Source organism: Pavona decussata, unplaced genomic scaffold, assembly GCF_977016875.1.
Source record: "Pavona decussata unplaced genomic scaffold, jaPavDecu1.1 SCAFFOLD_19, whole genome shotgun sequence".
Taxonomy (NCBI): Eukaryota; Metazoa; Cnidaria; class Anthozoa; order Scleractinia; family Agariciidae; genus Pavona; species Pavona decussata.
The window spans coordinates 2,245,782-2,267,877 of record NW_028145442.1 but is presented as its reverse complement, the minus strand read 5'-3'; the positions used below and the strand labels follow the sequence as shown (position 1 = coordinate 2,267,877).

Here is a 22,096-nt window from a genome sequence, read left to right as displayed (position 1 = left end):
TTGTTTTCAGTTTACCTCGGTCGCGGTTTGACCACCTCCCCTTTCCCAAGCGAAAAAGGGCCACAAAAGGAAATCCAGAGAGCGGAAGTAAAAACAGTCCCGCTTTGTTTTGTTTTCCTTGTTGAGGCAGAATTTTAAAGGTGTTAGTTTCTAAAGAAACACTGTTGCTGCGTTGGCGGGGGCCGAGAGGTGGAAACGAATATATTTTGTTGGTAATTTGGCCACCGTGAGGAGTTTCAAGAGCTGATGTTTCGAGCGCTACCCCTTCGTCAAGAGATTCGTAGTTTGGGTTATGTTGTATGTTATGTTGCATATATATTTTTCATTTCTTGTTTCTATGATTAGGTTTTTTATTAGTTCTTGGTAATTTTTAAGAGGACCCTTCTGTAAACCACTTTTCTGATGTTGGTATCCTCCTGCATTACTAGTAAAGATTTAATACCCTCGATCACTGTGACTACCAGAAAATTCCATTTGCTGACTTCAAAAAAAAAAGGCAACTCCCAGGGTAGACAACATGTCAAGAGCGTGGGACAAGGAGAAGACCTGAGTCTTGAACAGGAATAGCCTGTGTCCCAGTTTCGAATCGTAGAGCTAAGCAGGCAGGAAAGAGGTAAATTGGGCGCTCTCCGCGCTCTCATCACGCGCGCGTCCGATTTTCCTCTTCTTGGTCGCCTGAAGAGACTCTGGTACTGGGATTTTCCGTAGAAATCCAGGACAGCCAGTCCAAAAATGTTTTTACAATAACTGTCAAAATTCCCGCACGCTGATTGGCTCGTAGCTATTGTCTATTGTGTCATTTTATGGTCTCTAAGAGTATAGACCATGAAAAACTGCCGTTGATTTGATGTTTTCGATTTCCCCTGAGACTTTCCAAGGCGACCATACGCTGGCTAAAGAGCCAGAAATTAGCGCCTGCCACACAGGCTACGATGGGAATCGGAACTAAACGGGTCAGCTGGCAATCTGGGTTCCAGGCTCATGTGTGTGTGTATGAGACGCGTCCTGCATCAGTTTCCAAGATCACAAATGCCAGAGCAGTGCTATATATATGGTGAAGCTCGGTCATCACATAAAATAAGAAAGATGATAGATAGCAACAAGGTAGCAACGAGATAGGGAAAGACGGTAAACTGGCTCGGTTACCAGTCGCTTCTCGGGAAATGAGCCGGTACTCACCACAGAAAGTCTCTTCTCGGGAAGGAAAGCCGAGGATAGGATAGTGTGGCTTGCCCGGGGTGGCTTGGCTGTGGCAGAGGACGACCCATTGCAGCCGAAATAGAAAGCATGATCAATTTTCACGACTTTCGTCGTCAAACATAAAGCCAAATACTTTGGGATAAAACCCAAAGTATTATTTTTAAAATTAATTGGGAAAGTAAAAAGGTTATTCTCCAATCAACTTTTCAATTTCTAGGAATAAATGACCTTACAGAAATAAAACATTTCAAAAATACATCTTGTTTTATTTTGAAGTTTAACTGTTCATTTACAGTTATTTACAGCTGTAAGCAAGTCTTATAATATAAAAATCCGCACGTATATACATTAATTACTGTTGGACGTTTGCTGAAATCAGGAAAGTATCTTGTAAGAGTTCCATTCGTCTATTGGTTAAATGATCACATTACTACAATTTGAATCACATGCATACAGACCCGTGTAAAAACACCCCGCAGACATTGCTTATCAGTCAAAAGTAGGAAACAATGCCTAATTTCTATATCACGGATTCTGTAAAATAACCCTATAATTTAATTTCGAATTCTAACCTAAGATAATTTCCAACATTGATCTCAATAAATAATTTAAAACAGTTCCTAACACTCGTTTAAAAATACTTATGCACAACTCTGAAAAGGATCACAGTATTTTAGGCAAGAGCTGAAGCAGTTTTCCACACGCCATGGGCGATTTCCGTTCACCCCACCGTTCCGGTCTGAAGTTTCAAAAAATTAGCAGCCTGAATGGAACAGTATTTTCCGGTTAACCTCAACTGACTTGAAAACAAACCTGTTTCATTCAGGAATTTTCTATGTAAACCAAAATAAGACAATCAACTTACGTCGGAGAAGCTCAACACGAGTAGGAATGGCCAAATGGAACGGAATTTTCCGGAACGTTAGGGCAACCTCGCGAGGTATACCCAAAACTGATTCCGAAAATTTTATTCCGGAAAATCTGTTCCATTCAATTCTTCACTAAAATTTCCGAATGGAAAGCGCCCCATTTCTCGTTATCGCGAACAACAGCAACCCTGTCACTCCCAAAAGCTGTTCGACCTTTTTTAAACATGTTCCAAAGTGGAAAATTTCAGTATTTGTTTTAAACTACGAGTCTGGTTAAGTTGCTGGGAGTGGACGGGTCGTGTTTTGGTTATTTTACTTCAAGAGTTTCATGAAAAGTGTAGCATAAAATAGCAGTCTGTGGAACCTTCAATTAAACCTTGGGCGAAAAAGCACAAGAGAACAGTAACGTTATTTAGCAATTCTGAATTCGTAAAAGTGATTTTATCGATTGGATATTTATGATATAAAAGATTTCATCATTTAAATGATTGAACTTAGTGCCATAGGCCGGGTAGTTCAAAGCTGGTTATTCCTTCTAATTCCGACAATGTTTGAATCTTTACATTTCCTTGGTCCGACAGTTTGACTATTTTCAAACAGAAAAACGCTTTAAAACGAGGAAAAAAAAAGTCGATTGACGGTTAATTCCAAATTAGACTGTAATTGGATTTTGAACAACTACTGGGCCCTGGCCATAACATTAACACACTCTAAGAACCTTATAAACCGGCAGGAAGTTACCACACTGAACAACGGTAGTTACCAACGCGAATAACAAAAACACCCCATTTGTATGCAAAAACCGGTTGTTCCAAAGTGAAATCAAATAAAACGGTCCTTTCCACTGAAACCTTTTCAAAAAAAAAAAAAAAAAAATAGGAATACCTCCAGAGGTATATGTCCAGTTTTCTCGTTTTCACCGGAATAATTATAGTATTCTGACTATGCCATTTAGCTCATCACACTAGTACCATGCTCACTGATGATGTTCCCCAAAATTTCCAGTGGAAAGGTGCGTTCCATTTGGTTTCCTAACAGCACAACCGGTTTTTCCACACAAATGGAAGGGCTTCAACAGATTATGGATCCACTCAAGACCTCTTTTGAAAAATAATGACAAAGTTAGTTGGGACGTTGAAATAGCCGTTACTGTTATTCAGTCGTACGGTACCCGAGTAAAGAAAAGGCAATGATTAGCTTTCAGCCGGCTAAAAGCAAAGGTTAAAAATTGTCCAGGTTTCCAGTGCATCTGTTCCAGCATCCTACCTGCCACATACGCGGTTCTTTTATATATATAATGTACTGTTTCTAATTTACATTCAACTCTCATGATTCCAGCGTCCCTCCTGTCGATGGCTTCTCACACGTTACTGATGACAGTGACGCGTGAAGCTGTTTAAGTTCGGAGATTTCCTGCTTCTTTTCACTAACCATCTCTCGATACTCCGCGACAAATTTCTGTTGGTCGTCCTTTGCTTGTTTCAGTTCCTTGATAATGTCTGTCACGTTTCTCTGTGTAAATCCAGCTCGTATCCTCCTTATCTCGTCCTTCAGTTCAGTCAGCCTCGTCGTGTTCACTTGCTGCAACCTTGAAACTTCCTCAACAACGCGGTCCACGTTCATTTTCAAGTTCCTTGCTGCAGCCGCAGCTTTGTCTGCCTCGCTCTTCGCTGAATAAGCATCTCGAAGAGCAACCGAAGCCCACGTAGAATAATTTTGTTTGCACGCGTTGATAAGCCCTTGAGAAGTCGAGTTGATGAAGGTGGCGTTCTGCTCAACGGCGCCGAAATACTCGGCTGTGTACTTAGATTGGGCTGCATCTTGGGAAAGCCGGCTTGCATCAGCGTGGATAGTCGACACAGCCTACAGGAAACAATAAAAAACAAACAAACTTAATAAAATTCCTCCACTTTCTTGTCCACCATAACAACATTAGTACATAGTATCTTGATACTAGAATTGTCACCACACTCGTCGGTTTAAATGATCTCTGTGCCGCCTTGTCACTGCTATCATCCTGAATATACTAAATATCTTATTCGCATCTTAACCCTTTAAACCCTAACAGTGATCAGCATCAAATTTCTCCTTGTAATATCAATGCCTATTCAACCCCTGAGATCATGAGAAATAAGGATATGATCACCCAAGGTGAATTGTCTTGATGTTTTAATAACTTCTCCCCAGTACTTTTATAAGAAAAGTATGGGGACAAGATAGGAGAATTTGTTTTGTGATATTAGGGGTAAAAGGGTTAAATCTTTTCTCTAGTTCATCATTCATTTACGGGAGATTTGGCAGCAATGTTTGAAATGTGATTGAATTTTAAAAAAAAGACCACCTCAGACGGTTTATTTATTTATTTATTTTGTTAGCATGATTGGACAAAAGCAAAATAACGGGCTTTTCAGTTTTAAGACAAATCTGGAAAATTTAATATAAAATTGGAGAGTCCATTCTGAACCTTTGCCATTCAACTTCAACGAGATTGTAGATTCATAATACTTTGGATACAGGCCAACCACACTCGATGCCTTTTTGGTCATCTAACAAGTTTTAAACAAATGCATGTATGTCAGAAATTCAGTAGGATAAATTGCGTTTGAATTTTTTTTCCAATAGTAATCATGCAGTACGTTTCACAGGGACAAAATGTCTCCTGTCTCTTTCAGAAAAAAAACCCTTCATTACATAGCTAGTTTATAACCAAGAATGAAACATTGTTTACTTACTCGATTTTCCTTATTCGAAGCATTCCATGCGTCTCTAGCCATGTGCTGAGAACGTCTAGCAACTGCCAGGGTAGCTTGAAGAGAAGCATTAATTCCTTGGGCGTACTGAATGGCACTCCAGCTAGTTACGTTAGCCGCTATGGCTTGCTGCAGCGAACGTTCGGCAAATTCCCGAGCCTCTTGCGACTTTGCCTCGAAATTTTGCAGAATCTGAAGCATTTCTTGAGCGTCTGTAAAAGTCTTCCTGGCAAGCTGTACAGCGTCAAGAGCTTCCTGTCTGGCCCTGCGAGCCTCCTCTAGAATCGCTTGTCCCTTCGCTGCTGCGTTGCTTACACGAGACATCAAAGCTTTGGCCTCTGCCACAGCGAGCTCAACTTGTAACGTCAAATTGGAATAGGTCTGGGTGAGATTCTGGACCCGTGATTCCACTTCTTGAGCCCGCCTTCTCGCGTCCGTTACCGCCGCCTCGATCTGACTAACCGTATCCGTGTTGTTGGGATCTAACTGCATCACTTCAGATAAAGTCTCATTGGCTCTTAAAAACAATTTTGAGGCATTTATATACAACTGATAACCTGTGGAGTTCATTGCCTCGCCGAGAGCTGCTATAACGTAAACCCGCCACGTCAAATACGTGAGGGTTTCATTGAGGTCATTCTGCTCTGACACAGCGCTCTCAGCCACTGGATCTGCGTCTGTCATCAAGGATTCTGCATTGTCTACTTTGCCTTTTATCTCATAAGCTGTGTTATTCTGACGGGCGGCTGCTGCTGTGAAGTTGCTCGCCAGCAAGCTGAACCGCGGCACCAGTGTACTGAGATATCCAACAATAGCCTCGGCCTCTCGGACAGAAGGATCAGCAGACATGTTCAGCACTCTATGACTGTGATACAACGCATCACGGATCAGCTCAATCAGATGCTCTGTTGTATTCTTGTCCGCTAGCATTGAAGTCAGGTTCGTTGTCAGTTCGTTCACGCCAGGAGTCACTTCTTGCATCAGGGCATATTCCAGTAGGTCCAAAGTCTCGTTAAGTTCCTTGATCTCCCTGGTGAGATTCTTTTCGATTTCTCGAGCCTCTTCTGCTTCAGATACCAAATGATTGACAGCGTTTTCAGCATTAGACAGGTTCTGTGCGAATGAAGCGTCACCAATATTCCCATTTCGTAGGCGGTCTATGGTGGTTTCAAGGGCATCAGAACTAACTCGAAGCTTTTGCACTTCTACATAGATAAGGCGGTAGCACTCGGGACAGTCTGAGAAAACAAACAAAAGCATGTTTAAAAAGTGACTCCGTTTGCTACAGCTCATACATTGTGGAATAAATGTGATGGAATACGTTAAGCCTGGTGAATGAATGAGAATGATGTCTTATTCTAGAAAGTGACACAGGCATACTCGGAAAAAAATCGGAGTGCTCCTATCAGGAGTCGAACCTAAGACCTTCCGATTACTAGTTCGGATGCTCTACCACTGAGCTACAGGAGACTCGTGGGAGCTAAGGCCATTAAACTAGGTTCATGGGACAAACATCCTGCATACTGCTAGAATTGGAATGTCAATATGTGGCATATGCGCAATGGAAACAGCTAATAAGTTCTTTGCATCTCAGGATGGTCTGAGAAGCTTTGATTTCTTAAGGACGATGCCTCTACCAATTCAATAGAAAACTGAAGTGTCGGTAATTACCACTTCAACTTCAGAAAGGAAAAACATCTTGCCATATGATTGTGCTTAGTCTCTAGTTATTAATACGAGGATAATAATTATCCTCGGATTGATAAGTTGAGTCATAACGGCATTTACATTGCCTGCAGACTAAATAGCGCCTGTGCAGTAGTAGCCTACTTCTCAGACAGTCCGAGAGGACTCGAGTGGCAGTGCCTAGACTACGAGCACTCCCTCATTTTCCTTAGGGTTGGTAAAGCGAGTGAAACACGCGAATGCGCGCGAAAATTGTCTCCCGCGAGGGCACACAACGCTCGGGGGGAAGCAGTTTTCGCAAGTTAGGTCGCTTGCTTTACTCTCCCTAATCCATTTGTTGGATCAGAAGCTGAAACTCTTCGGGCATAGAAGGAATTTTCATAAAAAGGGAACCTTGAAAATTTTTTGACAGCTCTTCAAGGGATCTAGATATTAAGGAAGGAACAAGGAACTATTCACTACAAGTACATGCACACTTACCAACACATCCTCTGCTCGTATTGTAGGCATTTTCATGACATCGGTCACACTGTCTTCCACCAATCTTTGGTTTACAGCTACACTGACCTGTGGTCTCATTACATACACTGCTGTTACCATACCGAGTGTTGGGAAGTACGCAGTCACATTCTGGTGCAAAAACAAAAGAATACATTAGAAATGTGTCAAGTTCATAATCTACCTATGCTCAATTGGGTGTAAGGAGGGGAAACTACGATTAAATAACCTAAGATCTGTGTCTTAATGGAGTGCCCTTGCTTCCTCCATATCCCTCCCCTTTTGTTAATACTTTCATGTATCTCTCCTGTCTTGCTACTACTGCCCTCAAGACCTTCAAACCCTCTACCAAACAATACAACAAAACTTTTATTTTAAGACACCCGTAGCCAAGAAAAGTTATGCAGTTATTGTAATCAGACACAACAAAACTCAAGACCTTTAAAGGCTTGTACAAAGATTATAAATTTTCCATTACCTCTGCAGCCACCAGAGGAAGGAGTCAATCCAAAGAATCCAGGTATACAGCGTTTACAATCAGTAGAGTTATCTACCCCAGGTTGACACCACTCACAGTGTTCACCCTCAGATCCTGTGCGACAGTTGTAGCAAGTGCCATTCTCTGGATGACAGTCCCTTGAACGACCAGTGCATGAACACAGTACACATGGGCTGAGTGGCTGTGGAGTGTTACCGTGGTTGGGTGTCTGACGAGTATATCCTGCAAAGGTAAAACATGTTGACAATCTATTGAGATGAATGCAGCAAAACAAACAAAAAGAAAAAGACAGGCAAGAATGAATGCAGAAGCAATGCTTTTGTGTTATGTCTTTTTGTCTATAGGGCATGTCCTCAGTACTTTTCAAAATAATATAATCCACACAATGCAATGAAGTGCACACTGACAATAATGATGTCATTCAAGGCATCGTAAAATGTCTCATCATGATGTCTGTAATACTATGACTCAAATGAAAAGGAAGGGTTCTGAAATTAAGGTCAAATAATAAATTGGATGTTCAACTGAAATTTTCTTTCTTTCAGTTGATCTTTCAATCTTTTCAGACAATCACAATCAAAAACAGCAATTGCAATAAAACTCTATTACACATACATCTCTTTCAACAAAAGTTATATACAAGTATTCGCAATTTTCCTCAACCTTGGTCGTTCCTATTGTGAACTATTTGAACCATCTATTTGAAAATTTTCTCTTACTTTGAGTTTCCTTCATGACTAAAAATTAAAATAACTTCCATGCATAGTTAACAAACCAGGACTTGATGTCTTGAACTAGTTAATTAATTACCTGAGTTACAAAATCCACATGACATCTCAGTGTAGTTGTTTGGACATGTGCAATTTTCAACATAATCCACTTCTTCACCAACACCTTTAGTGGCAGAAACCAGCTCAATGCTGGCTATCGTGACCATACCACTAGACATAAAACTCCCAAGTATTTCAACAGAGGTAACGTCTACCAGAATACTTTGCAATTCGTAGGCTGTCAAGTTGTTCAAGGTGTAATGTTCATGTAGTCGAGCATGATACTCTCCACTGGAAGCAGATGGTAGAGGCACAAAGTCAAACTGAGCTTCTTGTTGATTTGTTCCCTTTAATGTGACATTCCAAGTTGAATGCACGCTGTCATTCACTTTGCTGTAACTAAGGACCATCTTGAATGGCTGACTGTAAGAGTGAAGCTGGTTGCCGTTAAATTTATTGAATGCCAATTTTACGGAAGCACCAACTGTATAGTTAATGAGAAATCTTTCACCCAAATTGGTCAATGACACGTCCCCAGAAGGATTAACATTACTTATTGTTGAGAAATTTGCCTTTAGGGAGGATTTTACATAACCTCTAGCAGAAGAGCACTGGTTAGATCGACCATAGCAGAAACAAGGGGAGCATCCATCAGGATTGTCAGAGTCACTGTTGTATGTCCCATTCTTGCACCTCTCACACTTATTTCCTTCAGCATTGACCTTGCATGGACAGATCCCTGTGCTAAGGTGGCACTGCAGCGAGCTTGATCCTCCTTCATGGCAGTGACAAGGCCTGCAATGGACAAAACATTGTGTTAAAAAGTAACATCTAGGCTACAGAAGCCCAGTGCCTCAGTTGTGACTGAGCATTTAACTCTTGCTATAAAGGCACTGGGAGAAATATCTCTCCTACCTGAGATATTAGTCCATCATAAACTGTAGTCCTGCATTTTGTCAGGACATTCCTACTCACTGACACACTAACACCAGTGTGATAGAGACACTGTTATGTAAAATTAGCTTTTTAAAACTGTAAATTGCTTAGTGATGTTGTAATAAGCGCTATATAAGCTTCAGTGCTGTCAATAAGTTTTGAAGTAGACGTCCCAACTGGGAAAGTAGGCGGCAGCCTACTTTTCGAGCGCCGAAGGCGCGCGCTTCCTAGGGGGGTCTGGGGGCATGCCCCCCCAGAAAATTTTGAAATTTAGATGCTTGGAAATGCTATTTTCAACGTTTTCCAGACAGTAGTTGGACCTTAAGAACAATCAAAATTAAGACTATATTAACCATGTTCTACTGTATGTTTATTACAACCGTTCTTTTCCTCAAAATCCCAATCACTGGGTTTTAGAAAAGAGTAAAATGATAAATCTTCAAATGCTGATTCAAGAAAATACATTCAATGTTTTAAGTTCATGTTGTCCTTTGGACTTTGCCCTATGGCGACCTGGTGTACACTAATAATTATTGGTAACAACACTGAAAGTTAAAGAAAGTTGTCCATATCGGATTCATATGCACTTTCTTCTGACGAGAATGTGAGATCAAGTTCCTTTGCAAGTTGCTCAACTTCCTCTTCCTGCACTAGGGTGGAAGGTGCGAGACAATTAAGTTCCCTTTGGTTAGAACTTGGCAGTTCTTGTATTTCTTCTTCTTGTGTGCCGCCGGCTCCTCCTTCTCCTTCCTCCACTTCCTGCTCTTCTTGTGCATTTGGCATAGCCCTTTCATTTTGCTGAAGACGAGAAGACTGTGGCAGTTTTCTTCTGTGCTTCTTTTCCTTCCATAACACCACTGCCTTGTTAATCACAGCTTCAGATTCTTTTACTGGGGGCCCATTTATGGAAATATGAAGCAGACTTTCGAGCATCTCTTCCTTCAGGGAATTTCTAAGGCGTGTTTTTAGGCGCTTTAGAGCACTGGCCCCCCTTTCCGGCCATGCATTTGAAACAGGCATAGAGAGGCAGATTTCTGCGACTTGTAACAGCAAGGGATAACTTCTACGGTAGGATTCTTTGTGCCTTAGGAACCTCTGTAGGGCCCATTCTGTGGAAGTTGTAGAAGGGGAAGGAATAGCCTGATGGTCCTTACTCCAGTCAGACAGCTCATACTTGAAGTTGTTCCATTCAGCTTCCAGTTTAAGGCGTTTGCTGCTGTTCTCATCTCCACTAAAAAAGTGATTTGCAAGAGTTTGGATATCGTTTTGTCCATATCCTACAAACTCGGGATTTGCAATAGGCACGGAAAGTGGATCGAAGATACGGAAGGATGAAACGACTGGCAAAGAGTGCTGGAAGCGTTGGTCTATATTGTCTGTCAAAGCTGTCACATATTGGGAGCATAGGTCGTGCATCTTTACCTCTGCTGCTTTAATCTTGTCTTCACTGAACTCTAGGCAAGCAAGTTTTCCAGTTGTTGTCTCCGTTCGGAACTCTTTGACAGTGATGTTTTCTTGAACAAGCCTGTTAAGTGAATCTTTAGATGCTTTGATGGCAGGAGAAATACGAGAAAAAGATATGGAGCCCTTTTGAAACACCTTACTAAGAGTCGAGAGCACAGGCAAAACACCTTTTAAGATAAACAGAACACCAATGAAATCAGGTTTCTTCAACTTCCTAAGGAGGCCTATAGCTGTAGGGTTAGAGTCCTTGTTCTGGTACCATCGCAAGGTCTGAAGAAGGGCTGGCAAGTTTCGACAAACACTCTCTACAGACTTATCCAGAGATAGCCATCTTGTTCTGCAGGCCTTCTGTACCTTTGTTGCGAGTTTTTCTTTGCTCTTTTCAGACATGCTTTCAAGTTCCTTCATCTCAGAGGAAATTTGCACGTAAACTGCTGACCTTGCTGCCGAGTTTTCAAAGAAACTCCACAGCTGCCGAAGGACAGTTTCTACTTGCGATATTGGGGTCAGGCTGTCATTTGCATCATTGCAAGCAAGGGCGAGGCGATGGCAGATACAGTGGATGTTAATGAGAGTTGGGACTGTTTCCCTCAGCTTGGCTGCCACCCCATTGCGAGAGCCTGTCATGACACTTGCCCCATCACTGGCTAGACTGCTAAGCTTGTTGATATCCAAACCATCTTTTGACAATTCTTCTTTGATTAGTTTCACAATGGTCGCTGCATTTGCTGATGTTGAGTTTTCCAGGACATCCTGAATGGACAGGAAATGGACCTCTGGTACACCTGTCTCTGGGTTAGCAAACTGTATAAAAGATATCAGCTGCTCTACCACGGAGACATCGGTTGCTTCATCCACCATCAGGCCGTAGCTGTTTGCGTTCTTTACCTTCTTTACTATTTCATCCTTCAAAGCTTGGCCCAGCAGCAAAAACAATTCTCGTTGTGAACCTTGAGATCTGTGATCAAAACGACGTATTTCGGGAACGCCAAGAATCTCCTCTAGTTCCAACAAAGATGTGAACTTGCGATTGGCAATTTCTTCTCTGGCCAACCAATATGTTGACAGGAAAGCATGGTGCAACACTGAATCTTTTGTCTGCAGCTGGGTTTCGAACTCTTTGTGAAAGTACGACACTCGTTTATTGTGCTCCCTCTGGATGGCCATCTCATGTTGTTGTGAGCCACTGTGTCCATCTTTTCCAACCAGTGCACTCTTTTTAAATCTTACAGCAGGGACCTGGTTAAACTTCTTTTGATGGTTAAATGGATTTTCACAATCGTGCATTCTGCACAACAGGCAAAACATACCATTTCCCTCTTCATATACCAGCCACCACAAACCGGTCTTCTCACAATATCCAACTTCTCTATCAAGAATCCACTCATGCTTAAAACGACCATCACATAATTTCTTACAACCTTCTTTGCATTTATAAAAATAGTGAAGTTTTGGTGACTCTTTAAAATACTGGCTTATTAGCTCAATTGCACGAGAAGTAGGGACAGGTTTGGTTGAATGATGTGTTGGCTTGTTTTCGTTGTCCACGGGCGCTGCTGCTGAAGAAAAATAATAAGCCATGGTTATTCTTGTTATATTTTGTACCACATTATGCGCTGGAACAAATAGTACTCAAGAAATGATTCATACCAACTGCAGCTTCACCACTTTGAAGTGTACTTTCATTACATCCTCCCTCATTCCCTGTGGTGTTTTGAAAAAATCCAACACAAAGAAATTATTAAAGATAATTAAGATTTCGTGTTTTTAAACAAACGTCCTGTGATTGAAACTCTCTCTGACACCAAAAAACGCTGTGTCTTCGTACGCCAACGTACCACCAGGTATACTTGTAAGCGAATCTTCGCTTTCTGTCAATAAGGAAATACTGCAAGTCCAAACGTTGTGTCTCACAGAACTAAGCAGCTTGGCACTTGATATTGTTTCAATATTTCCGGTAAAAGGAGCCAACAAAGTTACAGGGGTTTAATTAAGTGCTACCACAACTACATTACTGGTGATTGCTCTACTGAGTAAGAACCCGGTTCAAAGAAATCTGTAAGTGTGCTTTATGCAGATCGTGATTTGAAGCGTTAAAATCCCAGAAATACAAAGGTTTTTCATTATGCATGCAATACATGCGAAAATGAATAAAGGGGTCCTTACCTTTGCTTTGCTCACTCGAAGGAGAGTGAAAAAACGTGCTCAGCAATGTCTGCCTCGGTTTCTTTGGCGCGGACGCCATTTTGGCACATGCGATAGCCTGGGATCTAGTATTGTGAAAATGTCCCAGGCGTTCCACGACCCTTCGATCACCTCGATCTGCCTCAACTTTTTATACTTCCACCGAAAGGTTAACACGTTTAAAACTCCTGAAATGTGCCTTTACTTAGAAACAGACGTTTGAGCCGGATGTTTTACAATTATTTTTGCGGGATCTTTTCATTATTTTAAGCCAGTTTCTTGCTGGATCCTGTTCTCTGAAAATGTCGCAGGCGGTCCAGGACCCCTTCGATCAATTTCCATCGCGCGTGGCAATGGTAAACACGTTTAAAACTCCTGAAATGCGCCTTTATTTCGACTCAGACGTTTGAGGCAGATGTCTCACAATTATTTTGGTTGGATCTTTTCCTTATTTTAAGTTTCTTACCAAAGTTAACAGTAAAGTGAGACGAAAGTAGCCGGCCGAAGATTGGCCAGTAGCCGGCTGTTTTGGCCGGCTACCGGCCCTTATTGACAGCACTGAAGCTTTGCATTACGTATTGTTAAAATATCTTGTCAAAGAACAAAACCTATCAGGGCAGTGACCTGTTTTCACATTAAGGCATTTAATTTATTGGGATCTTTTTTTCAGTCATGTCAAAGCTTTAAACAAAAGAGCTTGATACAAGTTCCAGCTGGAGGGCAAGTAAGTTGTGCTTTCTTGGTCCAACATTTTTTGTCTACAATTGGTAGATGGTTTGCTGAAAAAATAAAGTGAGCATGAAAAACTATGACCCAAGAAGATAAATTTAAGCTACTTTTGTGAATGAATTAAGACTCTACATAGTTTAGTGCTGCTTATCTTTAAATTTCTGTTTATACTAGGGTATATAAGAAAAAGAATCAGCAAATAAAAAAAGCAATGTCAAATCATCACAAATACTTACTGGCATCCCTCAGATGTGAAATTGAAGAAGTTCTCACGGCACATATCACATTTTGTACCAGTGGTGCTGTTTTTACATGGGCATATTCCATTCCGGTCACACTGAAGATCTGCTGAACCACTGACATTGCATTTACACTCAACACATCCTTGTCCAGTGTGAAAGCCAAAGTAACTTGCATTACAGCTGCTGCAGGTTCTTGTCACAACACCTGGTTTACATGGACATTGACCAGTCACAGGATCACAAACAAGATCTGACGATCCCAGATTACTGCAGTTGCATGCTGAAAACGAGGCAAATTCAGATGTTAATTTGATTCAGTAATGAAGCCTTTCCTGCCTAGACATGCACCTTTCTTTGTCTATAAGTCTATAGTAGCCTTCATAAAACATGAGGGGTATTCATAATCTGGTTGTTACATCCAATCTACTGTAGGTTACCCACAGCTTTTTGTCTGGTTCCTCCACCACTAGAGGAGCGAGTAATGATTGACAATGGCAAAGGTTGCCGAACTTAGTAGCTTCTTGGCACCCAATGCAAATTTGGGTGAAGAATTGCATCACCCAGCTACTTCTGAGTTCTTGACCAGTAATATAACATGCAGCGAGATTGGTCATAGTGTGAGCCATGGATCTTGGGATTTAGAGCATTTAAAAATCATGGAAACTGTTCAGATACTAAGTCGTGTAACTCTGGATTTTGAGCACAACACAAATAGATTAGTCATAAATCATGCATCACTGGAAACTAACCGTCAGAGTACAACATCTGTTATTTTCATTTAAGTTTGTGTTAAGAATGTTCCTGTCCCTAAAACATCTATTGTACATTTACCTGTACATCCACTGTCAGTGAAGTTAAAATATCCTGGTAAACAACGATCACATGAATGGCCCGTCACTCCGGGCTTGCAGTGACACTGGCCTCCTAGCTGCTCACATGTTGTTCCATTCTCAGTTCCTGTACTGTTGCAAGAACAAGCTGCAAAGGAACAACACAGTTATCTAAGAGACGATGACAAGAAAGTAGATACCTACTTGGCACTTTCACCACCAATGATAAGTCTTTACCTTTTCATTCCTGGCTATGGAGGAAAAGTTTCATTGAATTGTACTTACAGAAAAAAATAACTGCATGGAACACATAATATACAAAAAGAAGAATTGTGTTATGCCAACTTCAACTTCATTCAGTAACGACAGGTCAACCATCCTCAACAGCTTCCAAGGATTACTGAGAGGTTTTTCCTAAATTCCAAATAAAGCATATTCTTACCTATAGCTCCATCAAACACTTCAGCCATCACAGAGAAGGTAACATTCTTGCAAATGGCAGGGCTATTTAGTAACCCAGCAATGGTTGTAGAATTACTCCAACAGTCTTCAATCTGGCTTAAAGTCATACCATGAACCGTGCCAAAGCTTTGAGCTATCTCATAAATCCTGACATCAGTCACATTTGGGAGTAAAATCAATGAATCAATCTCTATGGTAGAGTTGGAGTACATTCCAAGAACAAATGTCAGGTTCAAGTGATAAACTAGTCCTTTATGGAACAAAACCGGTTTTGGCGATACCCAAGCTGCACCAACTCCAGTTGGTAGATGTGAGATGGTCAAATTCTGTGTCTCACGACAATCTGAAGAATTGCAAGAGGCGACAGAGAGCCTCAGGGTTACATTGGCTTCTTTGGCGCTTGTGTAGCGAATCACTATGTAGCTGTAGAAGGTAAAGTCTGTGGATCCTTCATTGTTAACAGTGAATGAAATAAACTGATGTTGTCCAATCTTTCCGTAGCCTCTGCCAGTGAATTCTTGGTTCACTCCAGTGAAGTAAGATGTGGGTACATAATTTCCCATGGCATCTTCAGCTTCGTATTTCAAGTAATCAAAGGAGGCAACAAAGAATCCAGGAGTAACTTCTCTACAGCGTCGTCCTTCTATGTGGTTTCGACACAGGCATGTTCCTACAACAAAACACAAATATTATCAAATAACCATTTCTATTACAACAATTTAATAATATTACTTTTATTATCCAGTCTTGTGTTGTAACCAGTAACTCCTGGTATTTTGGAAATGATTCTTCACCATAACACCCAGTAATATTATAACTTATGGGCATAAGTACATGTAGTATTGGAACTCTTTCCCTGACTTGCTCACAACTGTTCTGACAACTAACATAACCATCATGCAGATACATTTTAATTGCGACTCTTCTGAAATAACAGTTAGGGGATAATTACTTATTAATTGGGCATAACTACGTTGGTTCCTTTTGCAGTGGCAGTTACAAGCCATACTGTTAGTGTCTTTAATTATTTATTTCTCTTTAATTGTATCTAATTACTCATTTATCCATCCTTAATTGGCTACATGTATTTTAGCATAAATGTATTTGCTATATCTTAAATTTGGAGTGAAATAAAGTTACTCATTCATTCATCACTTCTGTAAGAGAGCAGAGCTTATGGTCAAACCAAACAAAGGATAGACTGTTTTAAATACAAACCATTATCTTTTTCACAGATTTCTTTAACACTTCCACCATAGTCACAGTCACACTGAAGACAGTCTGCCTCAACAGTTCTTGGAAATGAGAAGAAACCATCTTTACACTCAGAACAGGTACGTTGATGAATGTTGTCCTTGCATGGGCACAGGCCCGACTCTTGATTACAGCTTAAGCTTCCATTCTTTGTGCCATTAGTGTTACAGCTGCACTCTATAGTAATATAAAAAGAGTTACTGAAAGTTTACACATGTAAAAATTTCATTCAGTTTGGCATCATTACCAGGAATGTAACAAATCGTTAAAATATTCGTCCTACAGGAAATCAGTAATCTCTGTGATTCTGGGTAGTTTTGAAGTAGTGTGACTGATTGGTTGAAACGGATAGGCCCTGATAAGAGCCATACCTCTCCTTTTAAACCAAACTCACACCCAAACCCCAACCTGGCCCTCCACTCTGTAAAACAACCTTGTTTACTGAAGACCCTATACACTATTAGATCACAACAACATTCTTTTCGCCACTGTGCTCTATAGCCACTCACTCTCTAAATTCACCACATTTTCTGGCTGCTAACCTGTTCACTTAATTACAATCTCTTTTAAGGTGGCTTACGACAGTTTCCAGTACATCACAGTAATTATTACAGGTATCTGATGGATCATCACTACAACAACTCTTTTATCATCGATATACAATAATGGTATGTATCAAAGAAATGCCTTAATTTCAGTAAGCAAGTTATGTTCATCTTTTTTACTTAATAGGTTGCCATAGCAACAATATGACCTGTTCAGTGTCACCGAATATTACTATTGAATTTACATTTGTAGGGAGGGGTTCAAAGCCACCTTAAATTATTGTAGTGTCAAGTGATGAACAGTGGTAGTAATGGCCTATCAAATTATGTGCTGGAAACCATTGCAAGCCACCTTAAAAAACTCCTTATAATAGCCACTAGCTATAAAGGCCTACAAATACATTCTGCCCCAAGGTCAAACTTAGTAGACTGAGGTTCAACTATTCAAGCACTGTTTTCGATGTCAAGGAGACCAAATAACTCACCTCGGCAGTCACCTATAGGAGGTAAGCGAAAACCCCAGAAAGTATCTGCACATCCATCACATTGTCTACCAGTCACATTCTGCTTGCACTCGCACTGTCCTGTTGTTTGATTGCAAGTTCCATTGTTTGTGATACCAAACATGAAGCAATCACATGCTAAAATGGAAAGAAGAGAAGGCACATAATTACAAAGACATTCACTAAAACACACCCCAAGTCGTCGTCGTATTCTTCTTCTTCTTCTTCTTCTTCTTCTTTTTTTCATGTGAACAACAGAAACCTTAATCCTTCATCACTTTCTCCTTTTTCTAACATGCACAAATGTTTTATCAATAATGTAATGAAAATTAAACTGCCTTGGTGATGAATACTATGATCATTGGATGTGCCTTTATCCCAATGTAAGGAGGTTCAGGGTAAGAAATAGCTCTTTCACATGCACTCTGTACGTATGTGTATGTAAATAGTAAAAAATGGATTAAAATTGAAATTTAAGAACTTACGCAAACAAACTTCAGGGTCATAAAGAGACTTGCTCATGTTGCGATAGAACTTTTCCACACACTGTTCACAGAACAGTCCTGTGGTGTTGTGGTAGCAGTTGTTACAGACTCCATGGTCAAGAGTCTTGTTATAATGGCAGCTATCGGCATGATTGTAGCACTCACATGCTAAAAGAGAAAGAAGCACATTAATTAAATAAGAAACAGAACTTTGCAGGTAGGTTTTGACCTTGACTAAAACAGGTAAGAAATGTAAAATAAATATGAAAATAGATAAGAATTTAAAGTGGCACATCCACAGAAACAGCCTTCTGTCCACTGGTTAATGGTTGAATTGGAATTTGAAAATGTTGGTTGTGTTAAAACCTAGACAGAAGCCCTTGAGGAGGGACAAGAACAAACAACAAACTTCACCTATAATATATTGTGGCATCAATTCATGAATAATAATGACATTGCACTTGTCACTGATCCATGTAGTACAATTTATATAATAATGAAGATACTGCATATGTTGCAGTCAGCCCTGCTTGGATAACATTAGTGTGTGATCTGCATTACAGTAAGTTTCAATCATAAATTTTATGATTGAAACTAACTGGAAATCTATTGATGTTGATAATGTGAAGTTCCAGAAAAAATCCATACACACCCCATGGAAGGTCATTGGAAATTCCTAAGGGGAGGTGGGTCTTAAAAGTCAAAATTTTAGAAGCAAAGTAAGAAGCTAAACTGGAATTTCCTGGGAGAGGGGGCAAAACAAAGACCTTCCATGGGGGGAGTATGGATATCAGCAGGTATTAAAGTGCCTAAGGCTGCTGATGGCAGTAAATGCAACAAATTAGTATCTGTGTGAATTTCACAAATTACACACACTGAAACTTTTAATCAATAACAGAACTCAAGTGAAAAACACTGAGGGATCACAAACCGATACCATCTTATAAACCTAGAACTTTTCCACCTTTTCTAAAAGCCACGAGACGCTATCTAGTAAACAATTATGAATTTTATCAAACGTACGATTCTCAACACTGCAAAGAAGGGTAAAAAGACCCATTTATATCCAGACGAAACAAAGTTTCTTTTAGAATTCAAGTTTTCGTCCACAGGATTCCACAGAGAACCTATTTCAGCTAATTTTCTAAGCATTTAGAAACTTTGACAGTTCATTTGCAAAGAGCATGTGCAACGGTAAACACAAATTCCATTATCGTCGTGATTAAAATTCCTCCTCATCGACTTATGACACGTATGTCCGTACTTTAGCACAGAGATGAACTTGGCGGGCAAACAAATTATAAACAATCTTGTTACCAAGATAGAAGCCTAAAATCATCATTTCTCACTTCACCAAGGCAAGAAATTAAATTCATTGACGACAACGGCAAAGCGTTTCTAGGCAGTTGGACCTTTAAAATGGGACGCTTGATAATCTTAACGGCACTAAGCCATGAACAATAGGGATCCCTCAAAATGTACAAAAGTGTAGTACAAGCTGTTTCGCAAGATCGCTGAACAAGAACGATCCAAATAACTTTAAATTGTCACGGAGTGATTTTCCTTTACGATAAAATGCTTATCAATTTACAAACATCGAGATTTTTTCCATTCAAGAGAATGTACAGGCAGCGAAATCGTTTGTTCGAGAGGCAAATATTAAAGGAATCCGTTTCCCATGGGTGATGAAAAACAAAAGTCTAGGCATCAATCGGCGTTATTTAAAAGATTTAAAAGAAAACACAGTTCATTGAATAAATGAAGCAGCTGATTGCAGACATTTTTTTCTGCGAAAACATGGTGAATAAATTGCCTTTAGTTATTGGTAACATTGTTGACAAATGCACGTACAAATCGACATTTATTCAATATCGAGGGAATCAAGTGGCATTTGGTTATGACACTCAGATATCATTTTCATGCATACGGAACAAAGCAAAAGCTATATCTTGTATTTGGCCGCTCGCATGTAAAACCCAATATTAAAGTTTTAGTTGTAAGTGCCTACCTTCACAAGGATTGGGATCATTTTCTGAAGTGGCCGGCATCCAGGTCTTGTTATTGAAAAGCGGTTTGCATCTCTCACAATCTTCGCCTTCAGTATTGTGCATACAGTCGCAATCTTTACCCTCCATATTCGGGTAATCACAAAATTCTGCATGCCCATGGCACTGGCAGCGAGCGATTACTCTTAGATCTGCGATGGAGTAGTAATACTGGTTGAAGATCTCTTCTGTTTTTATATCTAGATTATCTTGGCCCTCTGTGCTGGGATGTAGCATCTGCAAGCGAATGTCCGTCGCAGTGAAGTACTTTTGCAGCGTCCCGTTCCAGAAGTCGCTCTTGGAGTAACGACGCAAGAAGTCGAACTTAACCTGGCCATCTTCCTGAGGATTAAAATCGCTGTACTCCTGCACACAGTTAAGATCAAAGTTGCCTTTAGTAATGCTTTCCACTGGTGTGTTCGATATGTTGAAACGCTCATTGCAATCCTCTGCGTAGTACTGCAGCGGAGTCCACGTCTGCCCCTTGTCATCGGATTTCTCCAACACCATTTTGACCGGTCGCGGGGACTTGTAGATCAAACGAATCTCTCCGGTTATGGCATAACTCTTGTTAAAGGAGATGGTTACGTTAACCTTCAAAGGTTCTTCTGTCTTGTTGTTATTGTTATACCATTCCCACCACGTTACGGACTGCCACCAGGTGTTCAAAGAACTGTCGGTCATCTTCTCCACTGAATGTATGCTCGTGTTGTTGCACCAACCGCAGTCATTCAAAGGTTTAGGGCGGCAGTATCTCGCCGGTCGATTGCCGCACGTACTCGAAGCGGTCACAGTTCTATTCACTAATTTAGCTGCGTTCACTGGTCCAGGTACACAAACGCCAGCGCTAGAGCATTCGCATGACACCTCCGCGATAAACGCCGCCACAATCGAACATATGATCGCAATGATCTGTCTCCTTGGAACCATGATCACTCCTTCGATACCGAAACAATCCGGCCGTCGAGCTATTTGCTTGTGATGTCCCTTTGCTTACTTGTTTTCCAAAAGATCTGACTTGATTAAAGTCAACCAACTGATTGCATTTGACTGTGGAGGCTTTGAAGTTCGTTGTATGAGGTTTAAGGAATAAAAGAACGCACACTTCGGTTGGCCCCTTTTGTTGCGGATCGCGTCGTCATGGATACATGATGCAGAAATACCGTGACCTCATTTGAGAACAGATTTTGAGCGCGCAGTGATGCATTCCTTTACTTTTGGAAATTTAATTTAGAGCTGATACAAATTTTGCAATCGCGTACAATTTTAAAAGTGGGTTTGGTTTCAGTGGTCCTAACAACATTCGATGTGAATTTAATCCTTATACAGTATACCACTGAACAAGAAAAATATCGAGGAATAGTCTCCCGCCGAAGGTCCTTACATGTACTAGGGCCGGCGAACGCTAAGTAGGACATTTTTAAGTTCACCGCAGAGTTAGTTTTCAGTTCCATCATTTATGTTATCTCAGAGCTCTTTCGGCCATTTGCCAGAACTGGTCCGTCAGCCAGACCGATCAGTTCGCAAACAGAAAGCTCCGTTTGAAGAACTTCCGCACGTGCGCAGCCGTCGTGCGAAATCCATTGAAACGGTGCATGCAATTTTCAGAGTGTGCTGTTCTCGACAATTTGTGCTACCGGCCTTTCAAAATGGCACATAGGGAACAGGGATATGGCGCAGTGGTGAGAGCACTCGCCTCATGCCACATGTATGTGGCTCGGGTTGAGTTTGTTGTTGGTTCTTGTCTTTGCTCCGAGAAGTTTTTCCCAGGGTACTCCTGTTTGCTCCCCTCCTCGGAAACTAACACTTCTAAATTCCAGTTCGATCTGAAAAGTGCCCCAATTAGTGCCATGTGCTAGTTAAATAAAGTGATTTATCGATTTATTTTTTGTTTTATAAACTGACCGATATGGACGGCTAATTCGAAAAAATGGAAAGCGCTCTTATTAGATTTGCCAAGCTCGACTTCCTTTTCGGATTTCGTCAAGTGAAAACTCAAAGCTGATTGATGGTGTTATATTTAGCTCACAGTGAGATGCACAGAGGCCTAATATTTCTGCATGCAAAAACCGGAAACCACTCTGACACCAGAGGGCATGATGAGAGATGGAAACTAAAGAGACGCGGAGGCGCGCGGCCACGATT

General features: G+C 40.8%; 1 protein-coding gene and 2 long non-coding RNA genes across 3 annotated transcripts in view; 2 read left to right on the top strand and 1 right to left on the bottom strand.

The window, feature by feature from the left end:
• LOC146487022 (uncharacterized) overlaps positions 1–7,624 on the top strand; it is a 26,753-nt gene extending 19,129 nt beyond the window's left edge. Inside the window, exon 3 of the long non-coding RNA XR_014858400.1 lies at positions 7,490–7,624. This is a non-coding gene — a long non-coding RNA (uncharacterized LOC146487022). The remainder of the gene's footprint in view (positions 1–7,489) is intronic.
• LOC146487021 (uncharacterized) lies at positions 1,446–21,982 on the bottom strand. Its single transcript, XM_085091492.1, has 12 exons — positions 19,915–21,982; positions 17,907–18,074; positions 17,404–17,559; positions 16,338–16,550; positions 15,100–15,789; positions 14,659–14,805; positions 13,822–14,107; positions 8,313–9,067; positions 7,482–7,724; positions 6,986–7,135; positions 4,802–6,057; positions 1,446–3,932 (listed from the first exon to the last, which is right to left on the bottom strand). The coding sequence occupies exons 1-12, from the start codon at positions 20,879–20,881 to the stop codon at positions 3,396–3,398; spliced, it is 5,568 nt and encodes a 1,855-aa protein (XP_084947618.1). The 5' UTR covers positions 20,882–21,982; the 3' UTR covers positions 1,446–3,395.
• LOC146487020 (uncharacterized) lies at positions 16,330–22,096 on the top strand. The gene is made up of 3 exons (XR_014858402.1): positions 16,330–16,453; positions 16,945–17,041; positions 21,976–22,096. It is a non-coding gene; the product is annotated as an uncharacterized LOC146487020 (long non-coding RNA).